A 14388-nucleotide genomic window follows, 5' to 3' on the forward strand; every position below is an offset into this window, starting at 1 on the left:
CCTCTTGGTATGACGCTCAGCCACCCGAGCCACATCACCCAGGTCCATATTTCTTAATTTTTAAAAGGAGGTTTATGGTGTGAAAAGGTCTATATCCTAATGGGGACAGGTTTAGCAGATCCTTAATAATGATTTTAAAGTATAGTCCTTTTTCTAAGAGTGTCTGGAGGGGAAATGAAAGAAAATGCTAGTAGCAAACACTCAGGAGAAGGGTCAGGTGCTGTGTATCTAGCATGTCTGTAACACTGTGGAAACCTGAGGACGAATGTTTGCTTCACAGGATCATGTTCTCATTGAGCTCACCCAAGCTGGATTGAAAGGCTCCACGGAAGGGAGTGAGAGCTATGAAGAGGATCCCTACTTGGTAGTGAACCCTAATTACTTGCTTGAAGATTGAGATAATTGAAAGCAACTAACCAAAGAAACTGCGGCCCCCTGCTTCCTGGCCTGGAGCCTGGGGTCTGAATGGAGCTCTGCTAGGGAGAGAATGTTTCTGGGAGCAAGGCTTCGGGAAGATGCATTGCTGAGTAACGAACCCAGTTGAAGGTCCTGTGTGCTGCAGTCCTGTCATACACTTCTATGCCAACGTGGGCCTTTGTTTAGCGTGCTTCTTATCTAAGTGAAGTTGGAACCTAATAATGTGTGGTTTCAGTAACTAAGACCTTTGCTTTCATTTGTAGGAAAAAGGCCCATTACTTTTATGGTATGTAGTATTTTATTGGGGAAATAACTTTCAATTGCTAACTATTGCAGTTTTTCACCAAAATAAAATAACTTGTTTTGCATTTGTCTTGAATTTATTTATATTCTTACTAGAGGCCTGGTGCACGAATTAATGCATGGGTGGGGTCCCTCTGCCTGGCTGGCGATCCGGGCCGGCCGGCCAGAGGGAGGGACTGCAGGAGGTTGGCTGGCGACAGGAGGTTGGCCAGCCGCGGGTTCGTCATGCACCAGTGGGGTCCTTTGGCATGGCCTGCGGGGATTGGGCTGAAACCAGCAGTCCAATGCCGCCTGCTACTCCTGCCTACCATTCCCGCTCATCCCAGCCCTACTGTGCCTGCCATGGGCTCGCACCCAGTCAGTCCCAATTGTGAGAGGCTCACACCACAGCAGCGCTCGCCAGCCATGAGCCCTGCGTCTGGCTCCCATTGGTCAGCTGAGTGGTGTTACCACTGTGGGAGCACATTGACCACCAGGGGGCAGCTCCTGCATTGAGTATCTGCCTCCTGGTGGTCAGTGTGCATCATAGCGACTGGTCAACCGGTTGTTCAGTTGCTTAGGCTTTTATATAGAGAGAGATTGTTTCCATCTACTTGTAACTATGAGTCTTTTATTATTTTTTTTTAATATATTTTTATTGATTTCAGAGAGGAAGAGAGAGAGAAACATTGATGATGAGAGTAAATCATTGATCATCTGCCCCCTACGCCCCCTATTGGGGATCGATCCCCCAGCCCGGGCATGTGCCTTTGAATTAGTCTGCAGGATAAAGCTCTATCCACTGAGCAAAACCAGCTAGGGCATCATTACTTTGTAATAGTTTAACTTCTGTGCCCTAAGAGTTATTTTCTAACTTTTTTTAAAAAATATATTTTATTGATTTTTTTACAGAGAGGAAAGGAGAGGAATAGAGAGTTAGAAACATCGATGAGAGAGAAACATCGATCAGCTGCCTCCTGCACACCTCCTACTGGGGATGTTCCTGCAACCAAGGTACATGCCCTTGACCAGAATCGAACCTGGGACCTTTCAGTCCGCAGGCCGACGCTCTATCCACTGAGCCAAACCGGTCAGGGCTCTAACTTTTATTTTAAGGGAAATGTGTGATTTTATATATTATAAACCATTTCCAAATTTTATGGCTTTCTTCGAGGTAAAAGTTATTGCTGTTTATGATACTAACTTCCTGAAACTTAGTTATCAGTATACTGATGATGCAGTTTCTATTGCAGCTTTTACCAGATGTCATTCTTGGCCTGTAGGGCCAGTTAAGGCGTGTTCGTATGTGGTATGTGAGTTCAATAATAGTAATTTCACTCTCCATTGGCTTGAAAAAGATAGGGTAGGGGCATTGGGAATAGAGAAGCTGCACAGTTAGCAAATGCAGGGTTATAAGCTCCTTCAAAGGTATGTTCCTAATTAATGAGGGTATTAGAGGCTGTTGGGATGAAGATACCTTGGGATCTCAGACTTGCTAGCGAGGCAGCTCCGAGATCCTGGTGTAAAAAACGGACAAATGTCAGGCAGGACATTCAGTAACAGGTGTTAGGAGGAAGAACATTCTAGACCAGGAGTGGGCAAACTTTTTGACTCGAGGGCCACAATGGGTTCTTAAACGGACCGGAGGGCCGGAACAAAAGCATGGATGGAGTGTTTGTGTGAACTAATATAAATTCAAAGTAAACATCATTACATAAAAGGGTACGGTCTTTTTTTTTAATAGTTTTATTCATTTCAAACGGGCCCGCCCGCAGGCTGTAGTTTGCCCACGGCTGTTCTAGAGAAAAGCTAGGAGACAGCAAGAAAGAGCCCTTCTCTGTACTGACTCCCACTCAATGAAAATGGTGTTAAGAAGTCCTGAAAGAAGAGAAACAGCCTGACAAGAGTTTGAACTTTAATTTGATCAACTATTTGCCCAAAGGAAAATTTGAAGCATAGGAAACCTGAGTTCTGTTTTGATGAATCCCATCCCCTTCCCAATTCTACCATTAATGGGAGTGCAGGCTCCAGAGCAAACGAGGTAATTACTACAAATGCAGTCAGAGGGTTTTTTAAAAAAATACATTTTTATTGATTTCAGAGAGAAAAGGAGAGAGAAACATCAATGATGAGAGAATCATTGAGTGGCTGCCTCCTGTGCGCCTCCTACTAGGGATTGAGCCCGCAACCTGGGCATGTGCCCTTGACCAGAATCGAACCTGGAACCCTTCAGTCCACAGGCTGATGCTCTATCCACTGAGCAAAACCAGCTGGGGCTACAGTCACTTTTTGTCCGTCTGAATGAGTGCTTGCATTTCCACATAACCCCTTCCTCCTCATGTTACTTGTCAGGGAGGTAAAGTGGATAACAGCATACAAGATCTTTAGTAAGTGGGTAGATATAGCATGTTACTGAGTGGGACTACTTGAATGTTGAAATTGTCAACTAATTTATAAATTTAATGTATTTTCAACCAAATCCCAACAGATATCCATCAACAAGAAGGGAGTTCATAAATTTCTGGAAACATAACAACTTACTGAGACTTAATCATGAAGGAACAGAAAATCTGAGCAGACTAGTAAAGAGATTGACTCAATAATCAAAAACCTCTCAGCAGCCCTGCTGGTGTGGCTCAGTAGTTGAGTGTTGTTGACCAAGAAGTCACCAGTTTAATCCCCAGTTAGGGCACATGCCTGAGTTGCTGGCTCCATCTCCAGTAGGGGGCATGCAGGAGGCAGCCAATCAATGATGTTTCTCTCATTGATGTTTCTATCCCTATCTCTTCTCTCTAAAATCAATAAAAACATATTTTAAAAAAACAAACAAAACAAAATCTCTCAAAAAAAGTACAGGACCCGATGGCTTAAATGGTGAATTTTACCAAACATTTGAAGAATTGATACCAATCTTTCTCAAACTCAAAAGTAGAAAAGGAGGGAACATTTCCAAACTCAGTTTAGTAGGCCATTATTACCCTGACAACAAAACTTAAGGAGGTCGCCAAAAGAAAAGAAAATTACAGGCCAATATCCCTGATATTAGATGCAAAACCCTCAACAATTATTAGCAAACTGAATTCAACAATACATTAAAAGGGTCATACACCATGATCAAGTGGGATTTATTCCAGGGATTCAAGGATGTGCAATGCCCACAAATCAATGTGACTGATACTCCACATTAACAAAATGAAGTCTCTCCTATGACTCAGAGATTTCACTTCTGGGTACATATCCGAGGAAACCCAAAACACTAATTAGAAAGAATACGTTCATTGCAGTGTTATTTACAATAGCCAAGATTTGGAAGCAATTCAAGTGCCCATGAATAGACAAATGGGTAAGAAAGCTGTGGTACATATATGCAATGGAATGTTAGCCATAAAAAAAGTGAAATTTTACCACTTGCGACAATAGAGGGTATTATGCTAAGTGAAATAAGTCACACAAAGAAAGAAAAATACCATATGATTTCACTTATATGTGGAATCTAAAGAGCAAAATTAATGAACAAATAAAATAGAAACTGACTTATAGATACAGAGGTCAAACTGATGGTAGCTGGTTTGGCTCAGTGGATAGAGCATCAGCCTGTGGACTAAAGCGTCCTGGGTTTGATTCCGGTCAAGGGCACATGCCCAGATTGCAACCTTGATCCCCAGTGGGGGGCATGCAGGAGGCAGCCGTTCAGTGATTCTCATCATTGATGTTTCTATCTCTCCCTCTCCCTTCCTCTCTGAAATCAATAAAAAATATATTTTTAAAAATCAGCTTCATTTCAGCAAAACCTAGATTCTGATTGTTATTTGAAGGAGTTGGTAATGGCCAGGATCTTGATGTGAAAACACTCATCTGTAAAGATACTAGTATATGCCAAAGCCGGTTTGGCTCAGCGGATAGAGCGTCGGCCTGCGGACTGAAGGGTCCCAGGTTCGATTCCGGTCAAGGGCATGTACCTGGGTTGCAGGCACTTCCCCAGTGGGGGATGTGCAGGAAGCAGCTGATCGATGTTTCTCTCTCATCGATGTTTCTAACTCTATCTCTCTCCCTTCCTCTCTGTAAAAAATCAATAAAATATATTAAAAAAAAAAAAAGATACTAGTATATGTACCCCTATGTTCATTTCAGCTTTATTCACAGTGGCCGAGACATGGAAACAGTGTCCTTTGATGGACAATTGGATACAGATATGCTACATATATTCAATGGAATATTACTCAGCCATTAAAAAATTGAAATATTGCCATTTGTGACCACATGAGTGGATCTTGAGAGTATTATGCCAAGTGAAAAAAGTCAGATGGAAAAGGATAAGAACCACATGATTTCACTCATATGTGGGATAATACACAAAAAGCAATAAACAAACAAAAACCAAACTCATTGATAGAGACAACAGAATGATGGTTACCAGATTTGAAGCTTGACGTCAAGGCCAACTTTAAAATTCCAGTAAATGAAATAAAATTGTTTCTATTAAAAAAAATAGGAAAAGAGTAAATGTGTGTGTGCACACCAAGAAAAGTCCAGGAAAAAGAATGAAAGGAGAGGCTATGTCCTATCATAAAGTAAAAAGTACTACACAACTACAGAAATTTAAATTGTGTGGTATTGTCACAGGAATGGATAATCAAGCAGTAGAAAGTCCCAACATATCTATGTCTTTATAGAAATTTTGTTTCTGGTAAGGTAGCATTTCAAGTAGTGGAAGAAGATGGCCTATTCAATAACATGTTAGAAATTGATAAGCCATGCCACACAATATACATACAGTTAAAATTCAAGATGAGCTAAAGATGTAAAGATTTAAAACAGGATAAAGGAATACAGGTTTGACATGAGACTTAAACTATGGTACCAGGAATGTACTTTAAAAGACACCATAAACCATATTAAAGGACCGGGGAAAATTTTTTCCTATCATGTTTTTTTGTGTGTGTGTTTGTTTTTAATCCTCACCTGAGGATACATGAGAGAGAAGCGTGACGGGCTGCAGGATTGGCACATGCCCTGACCGAGAACTCAGCCCACCACCTGTGGGTGTACAGGGGGATGCTCCACCCAACTGAGCCTCCTGACCAGGGCTCTATCATGTTTTAATATATGACATCCAAACTCTATTAAAGAGTTGTTATTTCAGTAATAAAATAATAAAAATGTACAAAGGATATAAACATAAATCTCAGAAGAAAAACAAGCAGCCCAAAAACATGAAGAGCTAAATTTTAAACAGAAAAATAAGAAACCAATAAAGATAATATTTTCATTCTTCCAAGTGTCAAAAATGTCAAGTTTATTTTCTGTCTGTAGAATTTAAATTTGAAGAAGCCTGTTTTGGAGGACTATATTTCAATCAGAATTCTAAACAGGTATGCCATTGGGTCAACTTAATTCCCAAGAATCTATGTTAAAGAAATAGTCACACATGTGGACAAAGATATGTATGTATAGATATAAGTGTCTATCTATATACATTTGCAACCAATTAAAATTAAGATAGAACCAGTGTTTAATATTCAAGAGGTTAACTTATGTTACCTCCTTTCTGTGGAATGAATGCTACAAAGAAGTGGGTCTATACATTCTGATGTAGCCAGAGCTCCAGCAGCTACTAAGTGAAAAAGAAAGCTGAGGAACAACCATAATCCTGTATATGTTAAATTATATTATACATTTTAAATGTTACACACCTACATATGTTTGCATCGAATATATGCAGTAACAGCTACCACTGAGTTACATTGTTCTAAGCATGCTAAAGAATGACCTCATTTCATTCTCACTACCAGCTACTTCATTCTACAGGTGAAGAGGCAGGCACAGAGACATTAAGTGCCTTTCTCCGGGTGCGATTTAAACCAGCTTTCAAACTCCCGCATTACCAGTCGGCCACACGGAGAAGGAAAACGGGAAGGAGGCGATGTCGAACTGCTTACACCAGGAAGAGGCGGGCGGGAGGGAAAAAACTTACAGGGATATTTCATATGTTTCTATATTATTTGAATCTTTTACAAAATGTTTCATCATATTCAAAGGGGGGAAAGTTTGGCAAGGGACTCGCTTTTGTTGCGTTATGGAAACAAATTTTAAAATGCTTTGTAAGACAAAAAATATGTGGAGAACGTGTCTTTCTTCAGACATTTTCCAGGTTCCTCGGCTTAAATCGCCTTTACATTTTCCGACATTACATCGATGAACGATGCACTGATTGCATTATCACCGATGACCAGTTACCTATTAAGTGTTAATACTCACGTAGCCTTTTACAGCCTCTGCTGTGGCTATAAAGTAAGGCTTCCACCGCCTCCCAACAGGTCCTCGGAGATGGAGCTGACCTGGAATTTAGCCCTTTGCGTTTTCCTAAGTTTTCCGCGCGGCGGGTTCGGCTGGGAGCCTGCCGGCAGCTTCCTGGCAGCGGCCGGCCCTCTGCCTGCGGCGGGGGACGCGTGCCCCGGGCCGCTGCCCGCCCTCCTGCCGCGGCACCTGGGCGGCCTCCGCGCCCGCGGCGTCACCCACTACAAGGTGCTCCTGTCCTGGGCCCGGCTGCTGCCCGCGGGCGGCTCCGAGGCGCCGGACCCCGGGGCGCTGCGCTGCTACCGGCGGCTCCTGGAGGCCGTGCACGCGGCGGGGCTGCGGCCGCTGGGGGTGCTGCACGGCGGGCGCCTCCCGGACCCCGGGCCCCGCGGCGAAACCCCCGCCGACCGCTTCGCCGACTACGCCGCGTTCGCCTTCCGCTCCTTCGGGGACTTGGTGGACACCTGGTTCACTTTCAGCGACTTGGAGGAGGTGATCGCGGGGCTGCCCGCCCAGCAGTCAGGACCCGCCCGCCTGCAGACCCTCGCCGACGCCCACAGAAAAGCCTATGAGGTTTTCCACGAAAAATACGCCCCTCCCGGTGAGTCCACGCCACCCGGCGGCTGGCACCCGCAGCCCGCGCCACCCCCGCCCCTCCGCCTCCTCGCGGGGCTCGGCGCTTCCCCCCACTCAGTAGGCCCGTCATTCCATTCATAGCGAGACATCGATACCGTGATGAAGGCTCCCCCGTGGAGACGGGCAGGGAGGGTTCCCTGCGCGGCGCCCCGCATCCCCCGGAAGCACCCCTTGCCCAGCCGGGAGTCGGTGCGGCCGCCGAAGTCTCTCTGCCGTCCCCCGTCCTCCTGCCCTGCCCTCCTGGCCATCCGAGGCCTCGAGGGCCCCCCCGGCCTCCCAGGTTCCCCCCGCCCCCCATTTCTTAGGAAAGCCGCTCACACGGTCTGGTTGAAGCTTGCATTCCGGGGGAGACAGACAAGTACAAAGATAAATCGTGATGTTCTGGCAGGTGGCGAGGAGGGCACGGTTCCAGTGTCCATGTTCTTGCCGCGTAACTCCCTTGAGGTTCTGATTCAGCGGGTCTGGGCGGGACCAGGGCATCCGTGACTGGGATAAGCTCTCTGGGCGCATCTGAGGACACCAGTTGTGAGAACCAATTCTGGGTTATGTGTGCTTTCTTGTTTTTGTTATATACGTGTAGCATATAATATACACTGAGTGGCCAGATGATTATGACCGGCCAGATTATTTAGACCACCCCACCAGTACAATGAAGTGAAGTAGTTATGCAAATAATAATAATAAAATCTTGAGAGTATTTGCTTAGGAAGTTTTCAATATTCAGTAGTTTTGGAAGTGTCAGTGAAGTACTGATGGGGTGGTCATAATAATCTGGCCACTCAGTGTATGCATGCCTGTATATTCTACTTTCTGAGTATCTTCTCATTTTTATAAAAAGCATGATTTCCAGTGGTCTTATAGGTTCCCACAATGTGAATGGAGCATAAAGTGTAAAAGATTGCGCTCATTTTAATATATGTTTAATTTCTACTATTGCAAATTATAAGCATGCCTCTATATAAATGCTTGCCTACCTTCTGACGAATTCTTTCTGATCGGTTCTTAGAATTGAAATGACTAGATCAAGAGACGTGCATTCTTTAAGACCTTAAAGCGTGTGGCTAAACTCTCTTCCAGGAAAGATGTGACAGTTTATACAACAGTTGTGAGATGCTTTTCTGACCCTGCTCAGCCGGTGTTCGATGATGCGATTATTTTTATCATCGATAACTTGACAGCTAAAACCTGTTTTCTCCTTATAGTCTCCGTTTTATGTGTTTGATTATAAGAGGCTAAACTTTGTGTGTGTGTCGGGGGGGGGGGGGGGTTCTATGTGAAAAATGAAGGAGTGTGAGTGTGGAAGCAGCTGTTTTCTGTAGGAAGGCCGACCTCAGGCCCCCTCGGTGCAGCCTGCGGGGGAGGAGGTGGGGGGGGCGGGTTCTATGTGAAAAATGAAGGAGTGTGAGTGTGGAAGCGGCTGTTTTCTGTAGGAAGGCCGACCTCAGGCCCCCTCGGTGCAGCCTGCAGGGGAGGAGGTGGGGGGGGGGGGGGTTCTATGTGAAAAATGAAGGAGTGTGAGTGTGGAAGCAGCTGTTTTCTGTAGGAAGGCCGACCTCAGGCCCCCTCGGTGCAGCCTGCAGGGGAGGAGGTGGGGGGGGGGGGGGACCTGGGAACAGGACGCCGCGGCGGAGGAGCGCGAGGCCCGGCCCTGGGCACAGCGCAGCGAGGGCCGGTGGTCCGTTTAGTGAACGGGAACCCCGGGTGGCGCGAGGCGGGGCTCGATGTGAAGCTGAGCCTTCGGGAAGCGCACCTTGGGGAGGGTGAGCGAGTGTTTGTTGGCTTCACTCTTTCTGCTGAAGAAACGCTGAGTAAAATGAACTTTGGAAGAAGACAGCACTGGACTTGCATCCTCTCCATAGGGGACATCCGTCCTACTCTGAGGTCAGATTCTGCAGGATTCCTTACATTATGCAATTATATACGCATGTTTCTTTAAATGGTTTACAGATTTCGTTTTTAATTTCCATCAGGTTCCGAAAGACTGTTTCTTTGTTTCAAAGATGGTTTCTTGTTTAAACTTACATTTTCCTTCTTTTCCTCTTGTGCTCATTTCCCCCCATTCTTTACTTTCTGTCTCATCACTATCACTAGATTGTCTGCCCCCAATATAATATGGGAAACAAAATTAATCCTCTTTTCAATTTCTTTACTATTTTAAAAGGTGGTTTCTCTCTCTCTCTCTCTCTCTCTCTCTCTCTCTCTCTCTCTCTCTCTCTCCTTTTCCTCTTTTCCCTCCCTCCCTCCTTCTCATTCTCCACTTCCTCTTAAGTCCAAACCATAGCCTGTTGTTCTTTTTAAAATATATTATTTAATACACACAAAAAGTTATATAACTTATGTTGGTTAAAAGCAAAATACAACAACAAATACACATGGAGTGACCACTCGATCCAACAATTAAAATAGAACACGATCAGCTAGGATGGCTCTAATAAAATAGGCAATAACAAGGGCTGGCGATGGTGTGGAGAAATTAGAACCCTATGCATTGCTGGTGGAATGACGGACGGTGCAGCCATTCTGAAAAACAGCCTGTCAGTTCCTCAAGTTAACTTTAGAGTTACCGTGACCCGACACTGCCTCTCCCGGGTATATACCGGAGAGCAATGAAAACAAACGTGCAGGCAAAAACTCGTTACCAACCTTTATAGCAGCATTATTTACAATAACCCAACGAGGTTATAGCAGCATTATTTATAGCAGCATTATTTATAGCAGCATTATTTGTAATAACCCTAATGTCCATCACTGATGGATAAACAAAATGAGACATAAACATACACTGGAATATTATTCATCCTTAAAAGAGGTGAAGTACAGATACATGCTACACATGATGAACCTTCAGTTGCAAAGCACCGCATATCATAGGATTTCCTACATACTGTATGTCCAGAACAGGCAGCTCTACAGAGACACTGAAGTACCTTAGCAATATCTAGGGCTCAAAGGAAATGGTGACTGCTACCGGCTACGCGGCATTTCCCTTTAGGTGACTAAAATATTTTGGAATAGTGCAGATGGCTGCACAGTTTTGTGACTATATTAAAAACCACTGAATTGTATACTTTAAAGGGGTGAATTTTTTCAATTAAAGTTGACATTAAATATTATTTTATATTCTTTTGAGGAGGGGTGAATTTTTTGCTATATGAATACATATTTTAACTTTAAAAATGTAAAAAATAAATAAATGGGAGGGTTGAGGGTTTATAAAGCAAGGCAAAACAAACCACACTTACATCTACTTGAATATGCTCCCCATCCCATCTTTTATTTTATTTTTTTAATCTTCACCCGAGGATATGTCTTTATGGATTTTTGAGAGAGAGAAACATCAACTGGCTGCCTCCCATACATGGTCTGACCAGGGATTGAACCTGAAAGCTAGATATGTGCTCTGACTGGGGAATCAAACCCGCAAACTTCTGGTGCACAGGACAGAGCTCCAAGCGGCTGAGCCACCTCACCAGGACCCTATCCCATCTTTTATTCATCCCCTCCTCACCCAGGTCACCACTATGCAACTGTTCTGTTTACCTTTTATTATTTGATAGCTGCCCGCCCCCCGCCCCCGCCATTTGGTGTCCACAATGACTTGATAGTACAAGACCAAACATTTTAAATAAAAAAAATTTTAGTTACAGAGCAGGTAGCAGTTTAGCAAATAAAGCACATTCCCAGTGTTTTTAAAAAATATGTTAAAGAAGGAAATTTCCATTTACTACTGATTAGAAAATACAGTATTAAATGCAGTTCTGATACTTTTCTAAAAATTCTTTTTATCAGAGTATGATTTACATATAGTGAAATGCGTGATCTTAATTTTACAGTTTGATTAGTTTTGGCAAACACATTCGTGTAACCCATACCCTTACCAAGATAAGGCTTAACTGCCCGGCCGACGTGGCTCAGTGGTTGAGTATCAACCTATGAACCAGGAGGTCATGGTCAGGACACATGCTCATGTGCAGGAGGCAGCCAATCAATGATTCTCTCTCATCATTGATATTTTTATCTCTCTCTCTTTCCCTTCCTCTTTGAAATCAATAAAAAAAATATATTTTTTTTTTTTTTAAAAAAAGATAAGACTTAACTAACACTTCAGAAAATTCCCTCTAGATAGAAAATTCCCCTCATGATTATTGTAACCTTTCTAGTCAATCCTTCCCCAGGAGCAACCACTGGCCTGGTTTCTATCAGCTTCGATAGCAGTGGAGACACGCAGTGTTTGTGTCTGTCCTCTGTCTCTCTTCCTGCATTCGGCATAATGTTTGTGAGATTTATTCATTTCTGTTGCTGCATTCGTTATTTGCTCCTGTTTTTCTTCTTAGTCGTTCTGTATTATGAATGTATCGTAGTTGAGGTGCTTTTGAGCTATGTCCAGTTTTCATCTATTATGAATCAAGTTGCTATAAGCATTTATTCTTGTGTAAGGTTTTATGTGGACATATATTTTTATTTTATCTTAGGTGAATACCCAGGAGTGTATTTGATTTCTTAAGAAACTGCGAGTTTTCTGAAGCAATTGTTCCATCTTACACTCCCAGCAGCAGCTTACGTGAGAGTTTCAATGGCCCCACCAATGTCCTCACCAACATTGGCTTTTTCATATTTTCTCTTTTTGTAATATATTTTTTAATTGATTTCAGAGAGGAAGAGAGAGGGAGAGAGATAGAAACATAAATGATGAGAATCATCAAGTGGCTGCCCCCTGTATGCCCCCTACTGGGGACCGAGCCCACAACCTGGGCATGTGCCCTTGACCAGAATTGAACCCAGGCCCCTTCAGTCCACAGGCTGATGCTCTACCCACTGAGCCAAACCAGCTAGGGCACAAATACTTTTTAAAAGTTCTACCTAACCAAGGAGGTAAAAGACTTGTACACTGAAAAATATAATACATTGCTGAAAGAAATTAAAGGGAAAAAAAATAAATGGAAACACATTCTTTGTTCCTAGACTGGAAGACATAATATTGTTAAAATGTCAATACTACTCAAAGTGATCTACAGATGCAATGAAATCCCTGTCAAAATCCCAGCGATTGAAAAATTCATCCTTAAACACATATGGAATCTCAAGAGACCTCAAATAGCCAAAACAATCTTGAAAAAGAAGAACAAAGTTGTAGGACTCACACTTCCTGATTCCAAAACTTGCTACAAAGTTAAAGTATTCAAAATAGTACAGTACTGGCCTAAGTTTGGATGGACATATTAAAAAAATGGAATAGAATAGAGAGCCCAGAAAAAAACAAACAAACAAACAAACAAATAAAAACCCCTCACCTATATGGTCAAATGATTTTTGACAAGGGTGTCAAGGCCAGTCAGTGGAGGGAGGGAAGGAGGGGAGACAGTCTTTTCAACAAATACTGGGAAAACTGAATATCCACATGCAAAAGCATGAAGTTGGACCCTTACCTTACCCCATATACAAAAATTAACTCAAAATAGATCAAAGACCCAAACATAAGAACTAAAACTATAAAACTCTTAGAAGAAAACATTGGGACAATATTGTGTGCTGTTTTTTAGCTATGACACTAAAAGTGCAGGTAACACAAAATAAAATAGATAAATTAGACTTCATCAAAATTAAAAAATTTTGTGCATCCAAGAATACTATCAACAGAGAGAAAAAGCAACCCAAAGAATGGGAAAAAATATTTGCAAATCATATATTTGCTAAGAGATTAATATCCGGAATATATTTTAAAAACTTCTAATTCAACAACAACAAAACAAACAACTGTATTAAAAATGGGCAAAGGCCCTAGCTGGTTTGGCTCAGTGGATAGAGCGTTGGCCTGAGGACTGAAGAGTCCCGGGTTCGATTACTGTCAAGAGCACATGCCAGAGTTGCGGGCTTAATCCCCAGTAGGGGGTGTGCAGGAAGGCAGCCAATCAATGATTCTCTCTCATCATTGATGTTTCTATCTCTCTCTCCCTCTCCCTTCCTCTCTGAAATTAATAAAAATATATATTTAAAATAAAAATGGGCAAAGGACTTGAATTGATATTTTTTTCCAAAGAAGTTATGGCGTGGCCAGTAAGTACATGAAAAGATGCTCTATATCAACAATCATTAGGAAATACAAATCAAAACCTCAAGATTTAAAAACACACAAGATTCCACTTCATACCCGTTAGATGGATACCATTAAAAACAAAGAAAGTCACAAGTGTTGGTGAGGTTACAGAGAAACTGTAATCCTTGCGCATCGTTGGCAGGAGTGTAAAATGATGTGGCCACTGTGGAAGACAGTGTAGCAGTTCCTCAAGAGATTAAACATGGGATTACCATACGATCTAGCACTGGGGGTATATACCCCCAAAACTGAAAGCAGGGACTTGAACAGATATTCGTATGCTCATTTTCATAGCAGCATTATTCACAATAGTCAAAAGGTGAGAAAAACCCAAATGCCCGTGGATCGACGAATATATACACAAAATATGGGACATACAAACAATGGAATATGATTCAACCTTGGAAAGAAATGACATTCTGGCACATGCCATACCATGGATGAACCCTGAAGACATGATACTACATGAAATAAGCCAGACACAAAACATAAATATTATATGATTCCACCTAGATGAGGGACCTAGAATGAGCAAGTCCACTAAGGCAGGGGGGAGGGTAGTGGTTGCCAGGAGCTGGGAGGAGGGAGATGGGAAGTTACTGCTCAGTGGACACAGCGTTCTAGTTTGGGATGGTGGGAAAGTTCTGGAGACAGATGGTGCT

The 14388-nt window shown here is 42.8% G+C and overlaps 2 protein-coding genes across 3 annotated transcripts in view; both read left to right on the forward strand.

The window, feature by feature from the left end:
* Window positions 1-789, forward strand: part of MCM6 (minichromosome maintenance complex component 6) — a 36855-nt gene extending 36066 nt beyond the window's left edge. For both annotated transcript variants that reach the window (XM_036320137.1, XM_036320138.1), the window contains exon 17: window positions 281-789. In XM_036320137.1, coding sequence (XP_036176030.1) covers window positions 281-397 — 117 coding nt within the window. In that variant the 3' untranslated portion in view covers window positions 398-789. The remainder of the gene's footprint in view (window positions 1-280) is intronic.
* Window positions 790-6924: 6135 nt separating this feature from the next.
* The window catches only part of LCT (lactase), a 48953-nt gene continuing 41489 nt past the window's right edge, over window positions 6925-14388 (forward strand). The window contains exon 1 of the mRNA XM_036320682.1: window positions 6925-7597. Within this exon, the coding sequence (XP_036176575.1) occupies window positions 6925-7597 (673 nt within the window). The remainder of the gene's footprint in view (window positions 7598-14388) is intronic.

Source organism: Myotis myotis, unplaced genomic scaffold (assembly GCF_014108235.1).
Source record: "Myotis myotis isolate mMyoMyo1 unplaced genomic scaffold, mMyoMyo1.p scaffold_m19_p_8, whole genome shotgun sequence".
Lineage (NCBI taxonomy): Eukaryota > Metazoa > Chordata > Mammalia > Chiroptera > Vespertilionidae > Myotis > Myotis myotis.